Source organism: Oncorhynchus keta, chromosome 27 (assembly GCF_023373465.1).
Source record: "Oncorhynchus keta strain PuntledgeMale-10-30-2019 chromosome 27, Oket_V2, whole genome shotgun sequence".
Taxonomy (NCBI): Eukaryota; Metazoa; Chordata; class Actinopteri; order Salmoniformes; family Salmonidae; genus Oncorhynchus; species Oncorhynchus keta.
The window spans coordinates 13593817-13619827 of NC_068447.1; the positions used below are offsets into that span (position 1 = coordinate 13593817).

The following is a 26011-nucleotide window of genomic DNA, read 5'->3' on the forward strand; positions in this document are numbered from 1 at the left end:
CCTACCCCATCCAAACCCTCCTAATCTAGACAATGCCGGCCTACCCCGGCCAAACCCTCCCCTAACCTAGACAATGCCGGCCTACCCCATCCAAACCTCCCCTAACTCCAGACATCCTGACGGCCTACTCATCCAAACCCTCCCCAACCGAGACAATGCCGCCTACCCCATCCAAACCTCCTCCCCTAACCTAGACAATGACGCACCTACCCCGGCCAAACCTCCCTAACCTAGGACAATGACGGCCTACCCGCCAAACCCTCCCCTAACCTAGACAATGCCGGCTCACCCCCATCCAAACCCTCCCCCTAATCCCAGACAATGACGGCCTACCCCGCCAAACCCTCCCCTAACCTAGACAATGACGGCCTACCCCGCCAAACCCTCCCTAACCTAGACAATGACGGCCTACCCCATCCAAACCCTCCCCTAACCTAGACAATGACGGCCTTTACCCCATCCAAACCCTCCCCTAACCTAGACAATGACGGCCTATCACATCCAAACCCTCCCCTAACCTAGACAATGACGGACTACCCCGGCCAAACCTCCCCAACCTAGACAATGCCAGCCACCCCATCCAAACCCTCCCCTAATCTAGACAATGACGGCCTACCATCCAAACCCTCCCCTAACCGAGACAATGCCAGCCTACTCCCATCCAAACCTCCTAATCTAGACAATGACGGCCTACCTGCCAAACCTCCCCTAACCCAGACAATGACGGGTTCACCCCCGCCAAACCCTCCCTAACCTAGACAATGACGGCCTACCCCATCCAAACCCCCCTAACCTAGACAATGACGGGCCTACCTCGCCAAACCTCCCCTAACCTAGACAATGACGGGCCTACCCCATCCAAACCTCCTAACCTAGACAATGACGGCCTACCTCCCATCCAAACCTCCCCTAACCTAGACAATGACGGCCTACCCCATCCAAACCCTCCCTAACCTAGACAATGACGGCCTACCACATCCAAAACCTCCTAACTTCCTAGACAAGCTGACGGCCTCCAAACCTCCCCAAACTACCCTGAAGCCCCCTAACCTAGACAATGCCAGCCTACCCCATCCAAACCTCCCCTAATCTAGACAATGACGGCCAAACCCTCCCCTAACCTGGACAATGCCAGCCTACCCCATCCAAACCCTCCCTAATCTAGACAATGCCGCCTACCCCGGCCAAACCCTCCCTAACCTAGACAATGCCGGTCTACCCCATCCAAACCCTCCCTAACCTAGACAATGACGGCCTACCCGGCCAAACCTCCCCTAACCTAGACAATGCCGGTCTACCCCATCCAAACCCTCCCTAACCTAGACAATGACGGCCTACCCCATCCAAACCCTCCCTAACCTAGACAATGCCGTCTACCCGGCCAAACCTCCCCTAACCCTAGACAATGCCGGCCTACCCCATCCAAACCTCCCCTAACCTAGACAATGACGGCTCACCTCATCCAAACCCTCCCCTAACCGAGACAATGCCGGCCTACCCCATCCAAACCCTCCCCTAATCTAGACAATGCCTACCCCCGGCCAAACCCTCCCCTAACCTAGACAATGCCGGGTCTACCCCATCCAAACCCTCCCCTAACCTAGACAATGACGGCCTACCCCGCCAAACCCTCCCTTAACCTAGACAATGACGGCCTACCCCATCCAAACCCTCCCCTAACCTAGACAATGCCGGCCTACCCCGCCAAACCCTCCCCTAACCTAGACAATGCCGGCCTACCCCATCCAAACCCTCCCTAACCTAGACAATGCCGGCCTACCCCGTCAAACCCTCCCTAACCCAGAAACCCTCACCCCATCCAAACCCTCCCTAACCTAGACAATGACGGCCTACCCCGGTCAAACCCTCCCCTAACCTAGACAATGGGCCTACCCCATCCAAACCTCCCTAACCTAGACAATGATGGCCTACCCCGGCCAAACCTCCCCTAACCTAGACAATGACGGCTCACCCGGCCAAACCCTCCCTAACCTAGACAATGACGGCCTACCCCATCCAAACCCTCCCCTAACCTAGACAATGACGGCTCACCCCATCCAAACCCCCCTAACCTAGACAATGACGGCCTACCACATCCAAACCTCCCCTAACCTAGACAATGACGGCCTACCACATCCAAACCCTCCCCTAACCTAGACAATGACGGCCTACCCCGCCAAGCCCTCCCCTAACCAGACAATGACGGCCTATCCCGGCCAAACCTCCCCTAACCTAGACAATGACGGCCACCCCATCCAAACCCCTCCCCTAACCTAGACAATGATGGCCTACCCCATCCAAACCCTCCCCTAACCTAGACAATGACGGCCTACCCGGCCAAACCCTCCTTAACCTAGAGAATGACGGCCTACCCCATCCAAAACCCTCCCCTAACCTAGACAATGCCGGCCTACCCCGCCAAACCTCCCCTAACCTAGACAATGCCGGCCCTACCCCATCCAAACCCTCCCTCTAACCTAGACACTGACGGCCTACCTCATCCAAACCCTCCCCTAACCGAGACAATGCCGTCTACCCCATCCAAACCCTCCCTAACCTAGACAATGACGGCCTACCCCAGCCAAACCCTCCCCTAACCTAGACAATGACGGTCTACCCCGCCAAACCCCTCCCCCTAACCTAGACAATGCCGTCTACCCCATCCAAACCTCCCCTAACCTAGACAATGACGGCCTACCCGGCCAAACCTCCCCTAACCTAGACAATGACGGCCTACCCCGGCCAAACCTCCCTAACCTAGACAATGCCGGCCTACCCCATCCAAACCTCCCCAACCTAGACAATGACGGCCTACCCCGCCAAACCCTCCCTTAACCTAGACAATGACGGCCTACCCCATCCAAACCCTCCCTAACCTAGACAATGCCGCCTACCCCGGGCCAAAACCTCCCTAACCTAGACAATGCCGTCTACCCCATCCAAACCCTCCCTAACCCAGACAATGCCGCCTACCCCGCCAAACCTCCCCTAACCTAGACAATGCCGTCTACCCCCATACAAACCCTCCCCTAACCTAGACAATGACGGCCTACCCCGCCAAACCTCCCTAACCTAGACAATGCCGGCCTACCCCATCCAAACCCTCCTAACCTAGACAATGATGGCTCACCTGCCAAACCTCCCCTAACCTAGATAATGATGGCCTACCCCGGCCAAACCCTCCCTAACCTAGACAATGACGGCTCATCCCATCCAAACCTCCCCTAACCAGACAATGACGGCCTACCCCATCCAAACCCTCCCTAACCTAGACAATGACGGCCTATCACATCCAAACCCTCCCTAACCTAGACAATGACGGCCTACCGGCCAAACCTCCCCTAACCTAGACAATGCCAGCCTACCCCATCCAAACCTCCCTATCTAGACAATGCCGGCCTACCCCGGCCAAACCTCCCTAACCTAGACAATGCCAGCCTACCCCATCCAAACCCTCCCTAATCTAGACAATGCCCCTCCCCAGCCCTCTAACCTAGACAATGCCGGTCACCCCATCCAAACCCTCCCCTAACCTAGACAATGACGGCCTACCCCATCCAAACCCTCCCTAACCTAGACAACACCTCGGCCAAACCCTCCCTAACCGAGACAATGCCCTACCCCATCCAAACCCCCCTAACCTAGACAATGACGGCCTACCTCGCCAAACCCTCCCTAACCTAGACAATGACCTACCCCGGCCAAACCCTCCCCTAACCTAGACAATGCCGTCTACCCCATCCAAACCCTCCCCTAACCTAGACAATGACGGCCCTACCCCCATCCAAACCCTCCCCTAACCTAGACAATGACCTATCACATCCAAACCCTCCCCTAACCTAGACAATGACGGCCTACCCTAGGCCAAACCCCTCCCCTAACCGAGACAATGCCAGCCTACCCCATCCAAACCTCCCTAATCTAGAGACAATGCCGGCCTACCGGCCAAACCCCCCTAACCTAGACAATGCCGGGCTCACCCCATCCAAACCCTCCCCTAACCTAGACAATGACGGCCTACCCCGGCCAAACCCTCCCTAACCCAGACAATGCCGGTTCACCCCATCCAAACCTCCCCTAACCTAGACGACGGCCTACCCCATCCAAACCTCCCCATCCTAGACAATGCCGGGCCTACCCCGCCAAACCCTCCCCAATCCCAGACAATGCCGCCTACCCCATCCAAACCCTCCCCTAACCTAGACAATGACGGCCTACCTCAAGCAAACCTCCCCTAACCTAGACAATGCCGCCTACCCCATCCAAACCTCCCAATCTAGACAATGGCCTACCCCGCCAAACCTCCCTAACCTAGACAATGACCATCTACCAGATCCAAACCCTCCCCTAACCTAGACAATGACGGCCACCTATCCAAACCCTCCCTAATCCTAGACAATGACGTGCCTACCCCATCCAAACCTCCCCAACCTCAGACAATGCCGGCCTACCACATCCAAACCCCCTCCCCAACCTAGACAACAGACGTCCTACCCCATCCAAACCTCCCCTAACCCAGACAATGACGGCCCCGGCCAAACCCTCCCCCTAACCTAGACAATGCCGGCCTACCCCATCCAAGCCCTCCCCTAACCTAGACAATGATGGCCTACCCATCCAAACCCTCCCTAACCTAGACAATGATGGCCTACCCCATCCAGGCCCTCCCTAACCTAGACAATGATGGCCTCACCATCCAAACCCTCCCCAATTCCTAGACATGGCTTGGCCCTCGTCAAACCCCTCCCTAACCTAGACAATGCCAGCCTACCCCATCCAAACCCTCCCTAACCTAGACAATGCCGCCTACCCGCAAAACCTCTCCCTAACCTAGACAATGCCCCTACCCATCCAAACCTCCCTAACCCAGACAATGACGGCCTACCCCGCCAAACCCTCCCTAACCTAGACAATGACGTCTACCCCATCCAAAACCCTCCCCTAACCTAGACAATGATGGCCTACCCCAAACCTCTCAACCCAGACAATGACGGCCTACCCCCCAAACCCTCCCTAACCTAGACAATGACGGCCTACCCCCATCCAAACCTCTTTAACCTAGACAATGACGGCCTACCCCATCCAAACCTCCCCTAACCCCAGACAATGACGGCCTACCACATCCAAACCCTCCCTAACCTGAGACAATGACGGCCTACCACATCCAAACCCTCCCTAACCTAGACAATGACGGCCTAAGCCAAACCCCTCCCCTATAGGCCAAACCCTCCCTAACCCAGACAAATGACGGCCTACCCCATCCAAACCCTCCCCTAACCTAGACAATGATGGCCTACCCCATCCAAACCCTCCCTAACCTAGACAATGACGGCCTACCCCGCCAAACCTCCCTTAACCTAGACAATGGCCTACCCCATCCAAACCCTCCCTAACCTAGATACGACGGCCTACCCCGGCCAAACCCCTCCCTAACCTAGACAATGACGGCCTACCCCATCCAAACCTCCCCTAACCTAGACACTGACCTACCTCATTAGGCCTCCCCTAAAGGACTGCCGGCCTACCCCATCCAAACCTCCCTAACCTAGGGACAATGACGGCCTACCCCGCCAAACTAACCCAGACAATGACGGTCACCTGCCAAACCCTCCCCCAGACAATGCCGGCCTACCCCATCCAAACCCTCCCCACCTAGACAATGACGGCCTACCCTGCCAAACCCTCCCTAACCTAGACAATGACGGCCTGCCAAACCTCCCCTAACCTAGACAATGACGGTCTACCCCATCCAAACCTCCCTAACCTAGACAATGACGGCCTACCCCCAAACCTCTCAACCTAGACAATGACGGCACTACCCATCCAAACCTCCCCTAACCTAGACAATGATGGCCTACCCGACCAAACCTCCCCTAACCTAGACAATGCCGGCCTACCCCATCCAAACCCTCCCTAACCTAGACAATGACGGCCTACCCCATCCAAACCCTCCCTAACCTAGACAATGCCGGCCTACCCCATCCAAACCTCCCCAACCTAGACAATGACGGCCTACCCCGCCAAACCTCCCCCTAACCCCACAATGCCAAACCATCAAACCTCTAATCCTAGACAATGACGCCAAACCTCCTCAACCTGGACCACACCTCCAGGCCAAACCTCCCTAACCCAGACAATGACGGCCTACCCCATCCAAACCCTCCCCTAACCTAGACAATGACGTCCTCCCATCCAACCCTCCCCTAACCTAGACAATGACGGCCTATCACATCCAAACCCTCCCCAACCTAGACAATGATGGCCACCCCATCCAAACCCTCCCCTAACCTAGACAATGCCAGCCTACCCCATCCAAACCTCCCCTAATCTAGACAATGACGCCTACCCCGCCAAACCCTCCCTAACCTAGACAATGCCAGCCTACTTCCCATCCAAACCCTCCCTAATCTAGACAATGCCGGCCTACCCGGCCAAAACCTCCCCAACCCAGACAATGCCGGTCTACCCTCATCCAACCTCCCTAACCTAGACAATGACGGCCTACCCCATCCAAACCCTCCTAACCTAGACAATGCCGGCCTACCTCGATCCAAACTCCCTAACCTAGACAATGCCGGCCTACCCCCATCCAAACCCTCCCTAACCTAGACAATGCCGGTTCACCACCTCATCCAAACCCCCCTAACCGAGACAAGGCCGCCTACCCCATCCAACCTCCCTAATCTAGACAATCCCTACCCGGCCAAACCTCCCCTAATCTAGACAATGCCGGCTCACCCCATCCAAACCCTCCCCTAACCTAGACAATGCCAGCCTACCCCATCCAAACCCCTAATCTAGACAATGCTGGGGATACCCCGGCCAAACCTCCCCTAACCTAGACATGCCGGTCTACCCCATCCAAACCCTCCCTAACCTAGACAATGACGGCCTACCCCATCCAAACCCTCCCTAACCAGACAATGACGGCCTACCTCGATAAAACCCTCCCTAACCTAGACAATGCCGTCTACCCCTCCAAACCCTCCCCTAACCTAGACAATGACGGCCTACCTCGGCCAAACCTCCCCCTAACCTAGACAATGCCGGCCTACCCCATCCAAACCCTCCCTAATCTAGACAATGCCGGCCTACCCGGCCAAACCTCCCTAACCTAGACAATGCCGGTCTACCCCATCCAAACCCTCCCCTAACCTAGACAATGACGGCCTACCCCGGCCAAACCCTCCCTTAACCTAGACAATGACGGCCTAATCCAAACCTCCCTAACCTAGACAATGCCGGCCTACCCCGGCAAAACCTCCCCTAACCTAGACAATGCCGGCTCACCCCATCCAAACCCTCCCTAACCTAGACAATGCCGGCCTACCCCGGCCAAACCTCCCCTAACCTAGACAATGCCGGCCTACCCCATCCAAACCTCCCCTAACCTAGACAATGATGGCCTACCCCGCCAAACCCTCCCCTAACCTAGACAATGACGGCCTACCCCGCCAAACCCTCCCCTAACCTAGACAATGACGGCCACCCCATCCAAACCCTCCCTAACCTAGACAATGACGGGCCTACCCCATCCAAACCCTCCCCTAACCCTAGACAATGACGGCCTACCACATCCAAACCCTCCCCTAACCTAGACAATGACGGCCTACCAGATCCAAACCCTCCCTAACCTAGACAATGACGGCCTACCCCCGGCCAAACCTCCCCTAACCTAGACATGACGGCCTATCCCGGCCAAACCCTCCCTAACCTAGACAATGACGGCCTACCCCATCCAAACCCTCCCTAACCTAGACAATGATGGCCTACCCCATCCAAACCCTCCCCTAACCTAGACAATGATGGCCTACCACATCCAAACCCTCCCCTAACCTAGACAATGACGGCCTACCCCGGCCAAACCCTCCCTAACCTAGACAATGCCAGCCTACCCCATCCAAACCCTCCCTAATCTAGACAATGCCGGCCTACCCCGGCAAAACCCTCCCCTAACCTAGACAATGCCGGTCTACCCCATCCAAACCCTCCCTAACCTAGACAACCTAGCCAAAACCCTCCCAACCTAGACAATGCCGGCCTACCCGATCCAAACCCTCCCTAACCTAGACAAGGCCGGCCTTCCCCGCCAATCCCTCCCCTAACCTAGACAATGCCGGTCTACCCCATCCAAACCCTCCCCTAACCTAGACAAGGCCGGCCCTACCCCGGCCAATCCCTCCCCTAACCTAGACAATGCCGGTCTACCCCATCCAAACCCTCCCTAACCTAGACAATGACGGCCTACCCCGGCCAAACCTCCCCTAATCTAGACAATGCCGGGATACCCGGCCAAACCCCCCTAACCTAGACAATGCCGGCCTACCCCATCCAAACCCTCCCTAACCTAGACAATGACGGCCTACCCCGGCCAAACCCTCCCCTAACCTAGACAATGACGGTCTACCCCAGCCAAACCTCCCCTAACCTAGACAATGACGGCCTAACCCCTCCAAACCCTCCCTAACCTAGACAATGCCGGCCTACCCGGCCAAACCCCTCCCTAACCTAGACAATGACGGCCTACCCCATCCAAACCCTCCCCTAACCTAGACAATGACGGCCTACCCGGCCAAACCCTCCCGTAACCTAGACAATGCCGGCCTACCCCATCCAAACCTCCCTAACCTAGACAATGCCGGCCTACCCCGCCAAACCCTCCCCTAACCTAGACAATGCCGGCCTACCCCATCCAAACCCTCCCCTAACCTAGACAATGATGGCCTACCCCGCCAAACCCTCCCTAACCTAGACAATGACGGCCTACCCCCGGCCAAACCCTCCCTAACCTAGACAATGACGGCCTACCCCATCCAAACCCTCCCTAACCTAGACAATGACGGCCTACCCCATCCAAACCCTCCCCTAACCTAGACAATGACCTACCACATCCAAACCCTCCCCTAACCTAGACAATGACGGCCTACCACATCCAAACCCTCCCTAACCTAGACAATGACGGCCTACCCGGCCAAACCCTCCCTAACCTAGACAATGACGGCCTATCCCGGCCCAAACACTCCCCTAACCTAGACAATGACGGTTTACCCCATCCAAACCCTCCCTAACCTAGACAATGATGGCCTACCCCATCCAAACCCTCCCCTAACCTAGACAATGATGGCCTACCACATCCAAACCCTCCCTAACCTAGACAATGACGGCCTACCCCGCCAAACCCTCCCCTAACCTAGACAATGCCAGCCTACCCCATCCAAGCCCTCCCCCTAATCTAGACAATGCCGGCCTACCCCGGCAAAACCCTCCCTAACCTAGACAATGCCGGTCTACCCCCCATCCAAACCCTCCCCTAACCTAGACAATGACGGCCTACCCGGCCAAACCCTCCCTAACCTAGACAATGCCGGCCTACCCGATCCAAACCCTCCCCTAACCTAGACAAGGCCGGCCTTCCCGGCCAATCCTCTCCTAACCTAGACAATGCCGGTCTACCCCATCCAAACCCTCCCTAACCTAGACAAGGCCGGCCTACCCCGGCCAATCCCTCCCCTAACCTAGACAATGCCGGTCTACCCCATCCAAACCCTCCCCTAACCTAGACAATGATGGCCTACCCCGCCAAACCCTCCCTAATCTAGACAATGCCGGGATACCCCGGCCAAACCCTCCCCTAACCTAGACAATGCCGGCCTACCCCATCCAAACCCTCCCTAACCTAGACAATGACGGCCTACTCCCGGCCAAACCCTCCCTAACCTAGACAATGACGGTCTACCCCAGCCAAACCCTCCCCTAACCTAGACAATGACGGCCTAACCCTCCAAACCCTCCCCTAACCTAGACAATGCCGGTCTACCCCGGCCAAACCCCCTAACCTAGACAATGACGGCCTACCCCATCCAAACCCTCCCTAACCTAGACAATGACGGCCTACCCGGCCAAACCTCCCGTAACCTAGACAATGCCGGCCTACCCCATCCAAACCCTCCCCTAACCTAGACAATGCCGGCCTACCCCGGCCAAACCCTCCCTAACCTAGACAATGCCGGCCTACCCCATCCAAACCCTCCCCTAACCTAGACAATGACGGCCTACCCCGCCAAACCCTCCCTAACCTGGACAATGCCGGCCTACCCCATCCAAACCCTCCCTAACCGAGACAATGCCGGCCTACCCCGGCCAAACACTCCCCTAACCCAGACAATGTCGGCCTACCCCCATCCAAGCCCTCCCCTAACCTAGACAATGACGGCCTACCCCATCCAAACCTCCCTAACCTAGACAATGACGGCCTACCCCATCCAAACTCTCCCTAACCTAGACAATGATGGTCTACCACATCCAAACCCTCCCCTAACCTAGACAATGACGGCCTACCCCATCCAAACCCTCCCTAACCTAGACAATGCCGGCCTACCCCATCCAAACCCTCCCTAACCTAGACAAGGACGGCCTACCCCATCCAAACACTCCCTAATCTAGACAATGACGGCCTACCCAAGCCAAACCCTCCCCTAACCTAGACAATGCCGGCCTACCCCAGCCAAACCCTCCCTAAGCTAGACAATGCCGGCCTACCCCATCCATACCCTCCCTAACCTAGAAAATGCCGGCCTACCCCGGCCAAAGCCCTCCCTAACCTAGACAATGACGGCCTACCCCATCCAAACTCTCCCCTAACCTAGACAATGCCAGCCTACCCCATCCAAACCCTCCCTAATCTAGACAATGCTGGCCTACCCGCCAAACCCTCCCCTAACCTAGACAATGCCAGCCTACCCCATCCAAACCCTCCCCTAATCTAGACAATGCCGGCCTACCCCGCCAAAACCCTCCCTAACCTAGACAATGCCGGCTACCCCATCCAAACCCTCCCCTAACCTAGACAATGACGGCCTACCCCGGCCAAACCCCTCCCCTAACCTAGACAATGCCGGTCTACCCCATCCAAACCCTCCCTAACCTAGACAATGACGGCCTACCCCATCCAAACCCTCCCTAACCTAGACAATGCCGGCCTACTCCCGGCCAAACCCTCCCCTAACCTAGACAATGCCGGCCTACCCCATCCAAACCCTCCCCTAACCTAGACAATGACGGCCTACCTCATCCAAACCTCCCTAACCGAGACAATGCCGGCCTACCCCATCCAAACCTCCCCTAATCTAGACAATGCCGGCCTACCCCCGGCCAAACCCCCCCTAACCTAGACAATGCCGGTCTACCCCATCCAAACCCTCCCTAACCTAGACAATGACGGCCTACCCCGGCCAAACCCTCCCTAACCTAGACAATGACGGCCTACCCCATCCAAACCTCTCCCTAACCTAGACAATGACGGCCTACCCCATCCAAACCCTCCCCTAACCTAGACAATGACGGCCTACCACATCCAAACCCTCCCCTAACCTAGACAATGACGGCCTACCACATCCAAACCCTCCCTAACCTAGACAATGACGGCCTACCCCGGCCAAACCCTCCCTAACCTAGACAATGACGGCCTATCCCGGCCAAACCCTCCCTAACCTAGACAATGACGGCCTACCCCCATCCAAACCCTCCCTAACCTAGACAATGATGGCCTACCCCATCCAAACCTCCCTAACCTAGACAATGACGGCCTACCACATCCAAACCCTCCCCTAACCTAGACAATGACGGCCTACCCCGCCAAACCCTCCCCTAACCTAGACAATGCCAGCCTACCCCATCCAAACCTCCCCTAATCTAGACAATGCCGCCTACCCCGGCCAAACCCTCCCTAACCTAGACAATGCCGGTCTACCCCATCCAAACCTCCCCTAACCTAGACAATGACGGCCTACCCCGCCAAACCCTCCCTAACCTAGACAATGCCGGCCTACCCGATCCAAACCCTCCCCTAACCTAGACAAGGCCGGTTCACCCCATCCAAACCCTCCCTAACCTAGACAATGACGGCCTACCCCGGCCAAACCCTCCCTTAACCTAGACAATGACGGCCTACCCCATCCAAACCCTCCCCTAACCTAGACAATGCCGGCCTACCCCCCGGCCAAACCTCCCCTAACCTAGACAATGCCGTCTACCCCATCCAAACCCTCCCTAACCTAGACAATGCCGGCCTACCCCGGCCAAACCCCCCTAACCTAGACAATGCCGGCCTACCCCATCCAAACCCTCCCTAACCTAGACAATGCCGGCCTACCCCATCCAAACCCTCCCTAACCTAGACAATGATGGCCTACCCCGGCCAAACCCTCCCTAACCTAGACAATGACGGCCTACCCCGGCCAAACCCTCCCTAACCTAGACAATGACGGCCTACCCCATCCAAACCCTCCCTAACCTAGACAATGACGGCCTACCCCATCCAAACCCTCCCCTAACCTAGACAATGACGGCCTATCACATCCAAACCCTCCCTAACCTAGACAATGACGGCCTACCCCGGCCAAACCCTCCCTAACCTAGACAATGCCAGCCTACCCCATCCAAACCCTCCCCTAATCTAGACAATGCCGGCCTACCCCGGCCAAACCCTCCCTAACCTAGACAATGCCAGCCTACCCCATCCAAACCCTCCCCTAATCTAGACAATGCCGGCCTACCCCGGCCAAACCCCTCCCCTAACCTAGACAATGCCGGTCTACCCCATCCAAACCCTCCCCTAACCTAGACAATGACAGCCTACCCCGCCAAACCCTCCCTAACCTAGACAATGCCGGTCTACCCCATCCAAACCCTCCCCTAACCTAGACAATGACGGCCTACCCCATCCAAACCCTCCCCTAACCTAGACAATGCCGGCCTACCCCGGCCAAACCCTCCCCTAACCTAGACAATGATGGCCTACCCCATCCAAACCCTCCCCTAACCTAGACAATGCCGGCCTACCCCATCCAAACCCTCCCTAACCGAGACAATGCCGCCTACCCCATCCAAACCCTCCCTAATCTAGACAATGCCGGCCTACCCCATCCAAACCCTCCCCTAACCTAGACAATGATGGCCTACCCCGGCCAAACCCTCCCCTAACCTAGACAATGACGGCCTACCCCATCCAAACCCTCCCCTAACCTAGACAATGACGGCCTACCCCGGCCAAACCCTCCCCTAACCTAGACAATGACGGCCTACCCCGGCCAAACCCTCCCCTAACCTAGACAATGACGGCCTACCCCATCCAAACCCTCCCCTAACCTAGACAATGACGGCCTACCCCATCCAAACCCTCCCCTAACCTAGACAATGACGGCCTACCCCATCCAAACCCTCCCCTAACCTAGACAATGCCGCCTACCCCGGCCAAACCCTCCCCTAACCTAGACAATGACGGCCTACCCCATCCAAACCCTCCCCTAACCTAGACAATGACGGCCTACCCCGGCCAAACCCTCCCCTAACCTAGACAATGCCGGCCTACCCCATCCAAACCCTCCCCTAACCTAGACAATGACGGCCTACCCCGGCCAAACCCTCCCCTAACCTAGACAATGCCGGCCTACCCCATCCAAACCCTCCCCTAACCTAGACAATGACGGCCTACCCCGGCCAAACCCTCCCCTAACCTAGACAATGATGGCCTACCCCATCCAAACCCCCCTAACCGAGACAATGCCGCCTACCCCGGCCAAACACTCCCTAACCTAGACAATGACGGTCTACCCCAGCCAAACCCTCCCCTAACCTAGACAATGACGGCCTAACCCCTCCAAACCCTCCCTAACCTAGACAATGCCGGCCTACCCCGGCCAAACCCTCCCTAACCTAGACAATGACGGCCTACCCCATCCAAACCCTCCCCTAACCTAGACAATGACGGCCTACCCCGGCCAAACCCTCCCGTAACCTAGACAATGCCGGCCTACCCCATCCAAACCCTCCCCTAACCTAGACAATGCCGGCCTACCCCGGCCAAACCCTCCCCTAACCTAGACAATGCCGGCCTACCCCATCCAAACCCTCCCCTAACCTAGACAATGACGGCCTACCCCGGCCAAACCCTCCCTAACCTGGACAACCTACCCCATCCAAACCCTCCCCTAACCGAGACAATGCCGTCTACCCCGGCCAAACCCTCCCCTAACCTAGACAATGCCGGCCTACCCCATCCAAACCCTCCCCTAACCTAGACAATGACGGCCTACCCCATCCAAACCCTCCCCTAACCTAGACAATGACGGCCTACCCCATCCAAACCCTCCCCTAACCTAGACAATGATGGCCTACCCCATCCAAACCCTCCCCTAACCTAGACAATGACGGCCTACCCCATCCAAACCCTCCCCTAACCTAGACAATGCCGGCCTACCCCATCCAAACCTCCCCTAACCTAGACAAGGACGGCTGCACCCCATCCAAACACTCCCTAATCTAGACAATGACGGCCTACCCCGGCCAAACCTCCCCTAACCTAGACAATGCCGGCCTACCCCAGCCAAACCCTCCCTAAGCTAGACAATGCCGGCCTACCCCATCCATACCCTCCCCTAACCTAGAAAATGCGGCCTACCCCGGCCAAACCCTCCCCTAACCTAGACAATGACGGCCTACCCCATCCAAACTCTCCCCTAACCTAGACAATGCTGGCCTACCCCATCCATACCCTCCCCTAACCTAGACCCTACCATCCAAACCCTCCCTAACCAAGACAATGCCGGCCTACCCCATCCAAACCCTCCCCTAACCTAGACAATGACGGCCTACCCCATCCAAACCCTCCCCTAACCTAGACAATGCTGGCCTACCCCATCCAAACCCTCCCCTAACCTAGACAATGACGGCCTACCCCATCCAAACACTCCCTAACCTAGACAATGCTGGCCTACCCCATCCAAACCCTCCCCTAACCTAGACAAGGACGGCCTACCCCATCCAAACACTCCCTAATCTAGACAATGCTGGTCTACCCCATCCATACCCTCCCTAACCTAGACAATGCCGGCCTACCCCATCCATACCCTCCCTAACCTAGACAATGACGGCCTACCCGGCCAAACCCTCCCGAACCTAGACAATGCCGGCCTACCCCGGCCAAACCCTCCCTAACCTAGACAATGCCGCCTACCCCGGCCAAACCCTCCCCTAACCTAGACAATGACGGCCTACCCCATCCAAACCCTAACGACGCTGGGCCAATCGTGCGCCTCCCTATGAGAATCCCAATCACGGCCGGTTGTGATACAGCCTGGAATCAAACCAGGGTCTGTAGTGACACCTCTAGCACTGAGATACAGTGCCTTAGACTGCTGCGCCACTCGGGAGCCTCAAGTCGTTGAAGAATCTATGGCATTGTTTTGTATAGGCAAACCTGTAGCGTCCAGTAATGGATGCCAGAAATCTTTGGTTTTATCTCATTGTCTGGTGTACAATCTATAGTTATCCATAACAGTGCTCATTACTCTAGTCCTATCTGCACTATATAACCCAAAATAAAGCTAACAAATAAATAGTAATGTAACTTTAAAACAGCTGTAGTGCAGTTTCAGATTTTTCATTGCAATATTGTGCAAACAATAATAATTGTAGGAGGGGGAAGAAAATGTAGGATTGTAAACACCAGATCTCATAGTCCAATCAAGTACAGTAACAGCACCGATATGTTAGCATGTTGAAGAGAGAAGTACCTTGTGTATTACACAGCCGTCAACAGGCTGCATATACACTTAAACCCGTAACACAATATTACAAGAGCGTCTGAACTGAAAAACACTGTTGGTGATAATGGATGTCAATGACAGGTTACTGTGAACTCAAAGATGGATAGATACTTTTTTCTTACTGGTAACCTCTTCTCCCTTGTTTATGACTCATTGACAGTGGATGTTGCTCAATCCCTCCTCTACATTTGATTTCCCAAGGAGGGGGGGGGGGGACATGTAGAATACCTAAAACGGTATCCATGCATATCTGTGCTGAATTAGCACATGTCCTTCCAACCTACTACACACAGACCATACAATCGGACCCACTTTGCATTCTGGCGAGGAACATGCCTGAATGTTTTTTTATTTTGTTCATTTTTTTTAACCTAATGTACACTTTTGGTGCAGACATCATTATTACGTTACAATGTTGTTGTCAGGGAAAAATAAATCAAACAAACTGTTCTGAGAGAAAGAAAATAAGATACCATGCAAAACGCCAGATGAGCTAGTCGTATCTGACACCACTAATATCAGTAGCTTCTCTTCTCCACCGTCTACTGAACAGGACTAATATCAGTAGCTTCTCTTCTCCACCGCTTCTCTTCTACTGAACAGGACTAATATCAGTAGCTTCTCTTCTCCACCGTCTACTGAACAGGACTAATATCAGTAGCTTCTCTTCTCCACCGTCTACTGAACAGGACTAATATCAGTAGCTTCTCTTCTCCACCGTCTACTGAACAGGACTAATATCAGTAGCTTCTCTTCTCCACCGTCTACTGAACAGGACTAATATCAGTAGCTTCTCTTCTCCACCGTCTACTGAACAGGACTAATATCAGTAGCTCTTCTCCACCGTCTACTGAACAGGACTAATATCAGTAGCTTCTCTTCTCCACCGTCTACTGAGTAGCTTCTCTTCTCCACCGTCTACTGAACAGGACTAATATCAGTAGCTTTCTTCTCCACCGTCTACTGAACAGGACTAATATCAGTAGCTTCTCTTCTCCACCGTCTACTGAACAGGACTAATATCAGTAGCTTCTCTTCTCCACCGTCTACTGAACAGGACTAATATCAGTAGCTTCTCTTCTCCACCGCTTCTCTTCTCTACTGAACAGGACTAATATCAGTAGCTAATTCAGTCTTCTCCACCGTCTACTGAACAGGAACATGCACTGCTGTATTAAGCTCGTCATTACACTGACAAGTTTGAAGATGCATGTGATTTAGAGACGTATGATACAAAATATGTTACATGTGTAGTACCATCTAACGATCACTCCTTTTATTTTCAAATTCATTTGTGTAAAGATATCTATTGCAGAATACGGTATTCATATTTCTATCTGTAAAGATGTATTTAAATATCAATATAATTGTGCAATTATTCATAATCTTTATAATCTCTCCCTGCAATTTCTTTACACACATTATGTATATTAGTTTTTCCTGCTTGTTCTAACGTTGCATATCTTTAAAAAGTTAAAGGCTTTCGATGCCGCGGTGGGTATATTATTGTTGAAAAGCACTCTTAGTAACCACACCATCCATCTGTGTCCCTTCTCTGAGTCCAAGAGGCATTGTCACCTGTTCCTGGTCAGCTCAGATTGTGTCTGTGGTACCCCTCACCCCACCCCCCACCACCCGTATCTCCCTGGGCCAAAAGGTCAACCTCACAGTAACTGTTCCAGCACATCAAATGGATAGTTACAATTCATTTACTTTATTTTTCTCACACTGCCCCTACCTTGACTATTCAGTAGACATTACGTTGGTATCGGAGTGAAGCATTTGCAAAGAGTGTGGATGTTATCATCCTTCTTCCCCATGTTCTTCTCTGACAGACCCCATTCCTGTTGTTTTGTGCAATGGGTCAAGCTCCTGTGCTTCAGAGGGTTATAAAGAGGAGATCTTGACAGTTTCCTGGGTGTTATAGATACTGGAGCGAGAGTTGCGTAGGATGCCAGGGATGGCGGGTGAGTTAGGTAGGCTCTCATCAGGACTGTTGGCTGGGGGAGTGGGGATACTGATGATGGCTGCTGTGTAGTCAGTACAGTTCAGCTTCAGGTCTCCAGTTCTGGCGTTTAGACTGGAGCGACTGCTCACACACACACACACACACACACACACACACACACACACACACACACACACACACACACACACCGAAATAAAGTTAGACAATGCACGTATCTGTCACCATTACCCCAAAATAGTCAAATGTGTTTATGTTGAGAGGACTTGTATGTGTCCTCATTGTAAAGTAGATCAGTGTATTCAAGACAAGTTGTTTGTTATTCCACTGTCTGTATAGTGATACATCCATCATAGCAACTATGTATAAAAATGCAAGCACTCAATAAAACAAACAAACTCACCATTATCAACTGTTTCCCTTAAAAATAAACAATGTCACGCTACAGTGACAAATTAAATAAATGTTCCCATTGTTTTCAACTACATTTCTCATTAAACACAATGGAGGTTGTTTTGACAAAACATCGACACCATCAACATAGTTAGAGCCAGCAGAGTTTGAACAACTTAGAAACTGTTCGAACTCAGCTTGTAATTCAAGATCAGCAGAATGTTCTTCTTAATGAATAGGCCAGAGCTAAATGTAGTGAAACATCAACAGCCTCTACAGGTGATTGAGTGGTGAGGCAAAGATAGAAAGGAGGAGTGGGCTCCTTGAATCAGGTGGACAGTGTGTGCTGTACAGTACCTCTGTGGGTACTGAGTACCAACAGGTGTCTTGGTGACGTGCAGCGTGTCCAGCTCCTGCACACTTCCCCGGTTGACAGATACGGTGGAGTTGGCAAGGCGAATGGCCCTCCTCTTGGCCCGCCGGGAGCAGCAGGTGGTGGTGGCCCCCTGCTGGCTGGACAAGGAAGTGCTGCGGCTGGTGCGGAAGCCCATTGAGTCCATCATACACACCTCGCTGTAGGTGACTTCATCGGTGAACTCGTGATTCTGTCAACACATAAAATAAAGAAAGACGTCGATCCTGGCCTCTGAACGGCCATCTTTAAACTAGCTGCAGGTGGCTGTATACTATATGATAACTTCTCATAACTGCTGAAAGTGTGAAACCGAGTATATATACAGTACATCAAAATGAGCAATAAACGTATCAGACAATATTATCTATGAGATTTTTAAAAAGCAGCACTCACGGTGGTTTTCTCCAAGCACTGCAATAGATGATGATGTTGATGCTCGAAGGCGGACCTGTTCTTCACACAAAAAGCTGTGCTGTCACTATCGCCACCCTGAGGGACACAGCAAGACAGCAACTCACTTAGCCCAACATAGCCACACATGAAAATACTTTATCAGTGTAACACGCAATGGTAGTTAGTAGTTGGCAACGTATTGCTGTGGTAAGCAAACTTCAGATTATAAACACAAATGGGAGGTGATTTTGTCCAACAAACATTGTAGAATGAGTTATTCTTTAGGCAATAATACAGTATATTGATGAGTAGAGCATATACTGATGAGTAGACATTATACTGAAGAGTAGACATTATACTGATGAGTAGGCAGTATACTGATGAGTAGACATTATACTGAAGAGTGGACATTATACTGAAGAGTAGACATTATACTGAAGAGTAGACAGTATACTGATGAGTAGGCAGTACACTGATGAGTAGACAATATACTAATGAGTAGAGCATATACTGAAGAGTAGACAGTATACTGATGAGTAGGCAGTATACTGATGAGTGAGACAATATACTGATGAGTAGAGCATATACTGATGAGTAGAGCATATACTGATGAGTAGGCAGTATACTGAAGAGTAGACAGTATATTGATGAGTAGAGCATATACTGATGAGTAGGCAGTATACTGATGAGTAGAGCATATACTGATGAGTAGGCAGTATACTGAAGAGTAGACAGTATACTGATGAGTAGGCAGTATACTGATGAGTAGGCAGTATACTGATGAGTAGGCAGTATACTGATGAGTAGGCAGTATACTGATGAGTAGGCATTATACTGAAGAGTGGACATTATACTGAAGAGTAGGCATTATACTGATGAGTAGGCAGTATACTGATGAGTAGGCAGTATACTGATGAGTAGACAATATACTGATGAGTAGAGCATATACTGATGAGTAGAGCATATACTGATGAGTAGGCAGTATACTGAAGAGTAGACAGTATATTGATGAGTAGAGCATATACTGATGAGTAGGCAGTATACTGATGAGTAGAGCATATACTGATGAGTAGGCAGTATACTGAAGAGTAGACAGTATATTGATGAGTAGAGCATATACTGATGAGTAGGCAGTATACTGATGAGTAGGCATTATACTGATGAGTAGACAGTATACTGATGAGTAGGCAGTATTCTGATGAGTAGACATTATACTGAAGAGTAGGCATTATACTGATGAGTAGGCATTATACTGATGAGTAGGCATTATACTGATGAGTTGACAGTATACTGATGAGTAGACAGTATACCTCCACAGCTTATTACTGAGTGACTGCCTTGACTGTCTGTACAGTAAGTCTTCTCCCTCTCTAATGATGTTAACCAGGACACAAAGAACTGTCTCCTGTATACCCACGACTACGTGGTCTCACACAGTTCCAACTACATCATCAAGTTTGCAGACGACAATTTTATGCCTGACTACCAACAACGACGAGACGGCCTACAGACAAGAGGTAGGTTCTCTGACGTCGTGTTGCTAGGTAAGCAACCTCTCCCTCAACGTCAGCAAAACAAAATAGCTGATTGTGGACTTCAAGAAGAACCAGGCTGGGCACGCCCCATCCGATACCGATTATTGGAGGACCAAAAAGCCGATACCGATTAATCGACCGATTTGTAATTTTTAAAATTTGTAATAATGACAATTACAACAATACTGAATGAACACTTATTTTAACTTAATATAATACATCAATAAATTCAATTTAGCCTCAAATAAATAATGAAACATGGTCAATTTGGTTTAAATAATGCAAAAACAAAGCGTTGGAGTGTAACGGTTGTCTTGGGTGGAAGAAGGAGAGGACCAAAGTGCAGCGTGGTTAGTGTTCATCTTTTAATAAACAACTGAACACTTCAAAATACAAAACAACAAAGTAACAACCGAAACAGTTCTATCTGGTGCAGACACACAAAGACTGAAAATAACCACCCACAAACCCCAACAGAAAACAGGCTACCTAAATATGGTTCTTAATCAGGGACAACGATTGACAGCTGCCTCTGATTGAGAACCATTTCAGGCCAAACACAGAAATAGAAAATCATAGAAAACGAACATAGACAACCCACCCAACTCACGCCCTGACCATACTAAAACAAAGACAAAACAAAGGAACTAAGGTCAGAATGTGACATGGAGAAGAAGGTAAAAGTGCAATATGTGCTATGTAAGAAAAGCTAACGTTGAAGTTCCTTGCTCAGAACATAAGAACATATGAAAGCTGGTGGTTCCTTTTAACTGAGTCTTCAATATTCCCAGGTAAGAAGTTTTAGGTTGTAGTTATTATTGAAATTACGGGACTATTTCCCTCCATACCATTTGTATTTCATTAACCTTTGACTATTGGATGTTCTTATAGGCACTTTATTATTGCCAGTGTGACAGTATAGCTTCCGCCCCTTTCCTTGCTCCTCCCATTATTATTGCCTGTATTAGTTGTAACGGTGTTCGTCTGTTGAAAGAAGAGAGTCGGACCGAAATGCAGCGTGTTTGTTAATCATGATCTTTAATAAATGAAAACGAAACGATACATGAAATAACTCATAAATACAAAAACAACAAACGGAACGAAAACCTATACAGCCTATCTGGTGAACACTACACAGAGACAGGAACAATCACCCACGAAATACAAAGCGAAACTATGGCTCCTAAATACTATATATTTACTATTATTTATTTATTATTATTATTAAATACGGTTCCCAATCAGAGACAACGAGAATCACCTGACTCTGATTGAGAATCGCCTCAGGCAGCCAAGCCTATACTACACCCCTAATCAGCCGCGATCCCAAATAATACAAACCCCAATACGAAAACAACATATAAACCCATGTCACACCCTGGCCTACCCAAACATATAACAAAAACACAAAATACAATGACCAAGGCGTGACATTAGTACTATTATTAGCACTAGTATTGGTAGTATCACTATTATTACTTGTATTATTACTGGCATTATTGCTATTATTAGTACTGTTACTATTATTACTTGTATTAGTGCTAGCATTATTACTATTATTAGTACTGTTACTATTATTACTTGTATTAGTGCTAGCATTATTACTATTATTAGTACTGCTGTTACTATTATTACTTGTATTAGTGCTAGCATTATTGCTATTATTAGTAATGTTACTATTATTACTTGTATTAGTGCTAGCATTATTACTATTATTAGTAATGTTACTATTATTACTTGTATTAGTGCTAGCATTATTACTATTATTAGTACTGTTACTATTATTACTTGTATTAGTACTAGCATTATTACTATTATTAGTAATGTTACTATTATTACTTGTATTAGTACTAGCATTATTACTATTATTAGTAATGTTACTATTATTACTTGTATTATTACTGGTATTATTACTGTTGTTATTTCCTGTATTAGTACTATTATGAGTACTAGTATTAGTACTATTACTATTATTACTTGTATTATTACTGGTATTATTACTATTGTTTCACTCACTTATCTTTGACCTGCATTGATGGAGCTTGGAGCTTAAGAATTTCATTGTACCCTTCAATTACTGTACATCTGTGACTAAAAAACTCTGATTTGATTTGAACACAGAACCCCAGAGGACAAGTGCCACCTCAGATGCTTCCTAAAAATCTAGCTAAGATTTCCAGGTCAAGGTGGTTAATCACCATCATAACTGTTATAGACAGTGAACAGCCTGTCGAAATCCTTACCATACAGATGATCTACTCTGTTAGACTGAGAGACATGAGTGTGCCAGGCTGGGAGGGATGGAGCAGGGAAACAGCTCTGTTAGTCACAAAGCCAGTCTGGCGACCTGCTGGAATCACTACAGACATGTCCGCTAACATCGTCCCACGAACTGATATAGAGACTATACTGCAGCCAAAACCAAGAAAAGACTTGGGAGAGAAAACAACCCTTCTAGGTTTATAAATAACTCTGCAGTCCTGTAAGTAATGGGTTTATAGATCCCTGATCTCACTCTGGGATTGTAAATATTGGATTATAGTGATTTCAACTGCTGAGAAGAAACAGAATAAAGACTACTCAGGACTCAACCTGGTACATTAGTAAAGATGGGAATTCAATCTCTCTCTGTCTCTGCCTCCTCCTCCTCCTCTATCACCTCTAGTCCTTAAATCAGCATAATGCCTTCTCATATTCTTCTGTCCTCCAGTGGTGTGAAGAGATTAGGATACTGAAATATGTCTGCCAGGAAGATGAAACACTTCTTCACCTCCTTCCCTGGCTACGGCTATTAAGGAAAGTTACAGGAGATATTTACAGTTGAATTGTTTTCAATCATATTTGGCATCATTGAGTGTACGCTCTTAGAAAAAAAAAGGGTTCTTCGTTTGTCCCCATAGGAGAACCCTTTTTGGTTTCAGGTAGTCAAACTCTTTGGTGGTGAGGCAGGTACTACTTTTTAGTGATGAACATTTTAGTGGTGAAAGGTTTCCATGTATATGGATATGGCTCCCAGTGGTGCAGCGGTCTAAGGCACTGCATCTCAGTGAAAGAGGTGTCACTACAGACACCCTGGTTTGAATCAGGCTGTATCACAACCGGCTGTGATTGGGAGTCTCTGTGAGGAGGGGTCATCCTGGAGGGGTTATGTGTTATGTGCAATGATAACATTAGAATAATTACCCAATGCCTATATTCCATATAGGGCATTTCAAAAGAGGATATGGCCAACATACTATATGACATGATTTTATACTATATGACATGATTTTATACTATATGACATGATGTTATACTATATGACATGATTTTATACTATATGATGTGATTTTATACTATATGACATGATTTTATACTATATGACATGATTTTATACTATATGACATGATTTTATACTATATGACGTGATTTTATACTATATGATATGATTTTATACTATATGACATGATTTTATACTATATGACATGATTTTATACTATATGACATGATTGTATACTATATGACATGATTTTATACTATATGATGTGATTGTATACTATATGACATGATTTTATACTATATGACATGATTTTATACTATATGATGTGATTTTATACTATATGACGTGATTTTATACTATATGACGTGATTTTATACTATATGACATGATTTTATACTATATGATGTGATTTTATACTATATGACATGATTTTATACTATATGACAAGATTTTATACTATATGACATGATTTTATACTATATGACATGATTTTATACTATATGATGTGATTTTATACTATATGATGTGATTTTACACTATATGACATGATTTTTCCTCAGGAGGGCAATAACTAGGGAAATCCAAGTGATAACAAGCTGGACCATGTATGTTAGAATGTTTCATTTAGGTGAGGTTCTGGGTATTGGTAATACAATTGAGGTGAAAACAACTAGGAGTGGAGGGTGACTCGTGAGAGCAGTGAATTGCAACTCATCCTCTAGTAACTCTCTTTATCTGTTCTGGTCCCCTGCTGCTAACATCATTATCTCTGCGTGTCCATAACCCACCTGTCCACAACATCTGCTTTCTGTCCTCTGACTCGATGACCTCACAATAGGATTCCACATCACACACACCTCTCAAGAATGCCTCATGTAGGCAGGGACCTTATGTCATTGGTTAACACAGTGTCAATGAGACTTTGTCTCGTTCTGGGGGGGGTAGCAAGTGACCCTTCGTAATTGCAGGACTGCCTCCGGTGGATAGATTTAATCAAGGGGAAGTTTGGGATGAAATATTAATGACTGTCAATGTGACATTTGGTTATTTTAAACACCTTTGAAACTGAAGATGACTGATCCCCACAATGTGCTTTATTCATCCGTTTTGTGTTGTTGTCAGCGACATGACATTCTTATGCAGATTTAGTGGAACTGCAGCAGAACGTGCTGGTGTGGTGAAGGTGTTCCAGAATGGAGAGAGCGTTAGAGATAGAAATAGAGAGAGAAAGCGAGACAGAGAGAACAGTAATCTGTCTAATTCTGAAGTAAATACAGCCATTACTGGCCAAGAACAAGCTCAATAAGTTACAATAAGTTACAAGCTCCAATTAGTTACAAGCTCCAGTTAGTTACAAGCTCCAATTAGTTACAAGCTCCAGTTAGTTACAAGCTCCAGTTAGTTACAAGCTAAAGTCAGTTACAATCTACAGTTATTTACAAGCTACAGTTAATTACAAGCTGCAGTTAGTTACAAGCTACGTTAGTTACAATATGCAGTAAATGATACCATGGCAACAAAACTGTCTCCTGAACAGAAAAAGCTTCAGATTAAAAGGTTTAGTGTTATTTTGTTTCATCACAAGGCTGAACAAGTGCTTGATCTTATCAGTCCATCCCAGCACTTTGGAGCCTCTGCTAAAAGCATTAATGTAGGTATATGTAACCTTTTTTTAGCCTCCATGCACTCTTCCCTACTGTGTTGAACATACTTTAGATTAAATACTGTATTCTTTGGAGCCTCTGCTAAAAGCATTAATGTAGGTATATGTAACCTTTTACCATGCACTCTTCCTACTGTGTTGAACATACTTTAGATTAAATACTGTATTCTTTGGAGCCTCCTAAAAGCATTAATGTAGGTATATGTAACCTTTTACCATGCACTCTTCCCTACTGTGTTGAACATACTTTAGATTAAATACTGTATTCTTTGGAGCCTCTGCTAAAAGCATTAATGTAGGTATATGTAACCTTTTACCATGCACTCTTCCCTACTGTGTTGAACATACTTTAGATTAAATACTGTATTCTTTGGAGCCTCTGCTAAAAGCATTAATGTAGGTATATGTAACCTTTTACCATGCACTCTTCCCTACTGTGTTGAACATACTTTAGATTAAATACTGTATTCTTTGGAGCCTCTGCTAAAAGCATTAATGTAGGTATATGTAACCTTTTACCATGCACTCTTCCCTACTGTGTTGAACATACTTTAGATTAAATACTGTATTCTGTACATTTTAAATCCTAACGTGAACACGTGAAACAACCTTGATTGTCTGTATATGACCATAAGGTAACATTTGTTCATGTGAATTCCTCACCTGCAATCCCCCATCCTCTTTGTGCTGCAAGAATGCATTGGTGGCCCCTTTTTTGGCCATTCGAATCCTTGCCTGACGCACTTTCTGGAGAATGGAAAAGAATTGGACAGAAATGGGCG

At 49.3% G+C, this 26011-nt stretch overlaps 1 protein-coding gene across 4 annotated transcripts in view; it reads right to left on the reverse strand.

Moving 5' to 3' along the window:
- Positions 1-26011, reverse strand: part of kcnd1 (potassium voltage-gated channel, Shal-related subfamily, member 1) — a 140626-nt gene that overhangs the window by 37458 nt on the left and 77157 nt on the right. The window contains exons 4-7 of one of the 4 annotated variants that reach the window (XM_035738058.2): positions 25893-25976; positions 18773-18868; positions 18322-18569; positions 16745-17694 (exon numbers count right to left, since the gene is read on the reverse strand). In XM_035738058.2, the coding sequence (XP_035593951.2) occupies positions 17493-17694; positions 18322-18569; positions 18773-18868; positions 25893-25976 (630 nt within the window). In that variant the 3' untranslated portion in view covers positions 16745-17492. Of the gene's footprint in view, positions 1-16744; positions 17695-18321; positions 18570-18772; positions 18869-25892; positions 25977-26011 lie in introns of those variants that run through there. The other 3 variants (XM_052481716.1, XM_052481715.1, XM_052481714.1) reach the window with 3 other exon arrangements.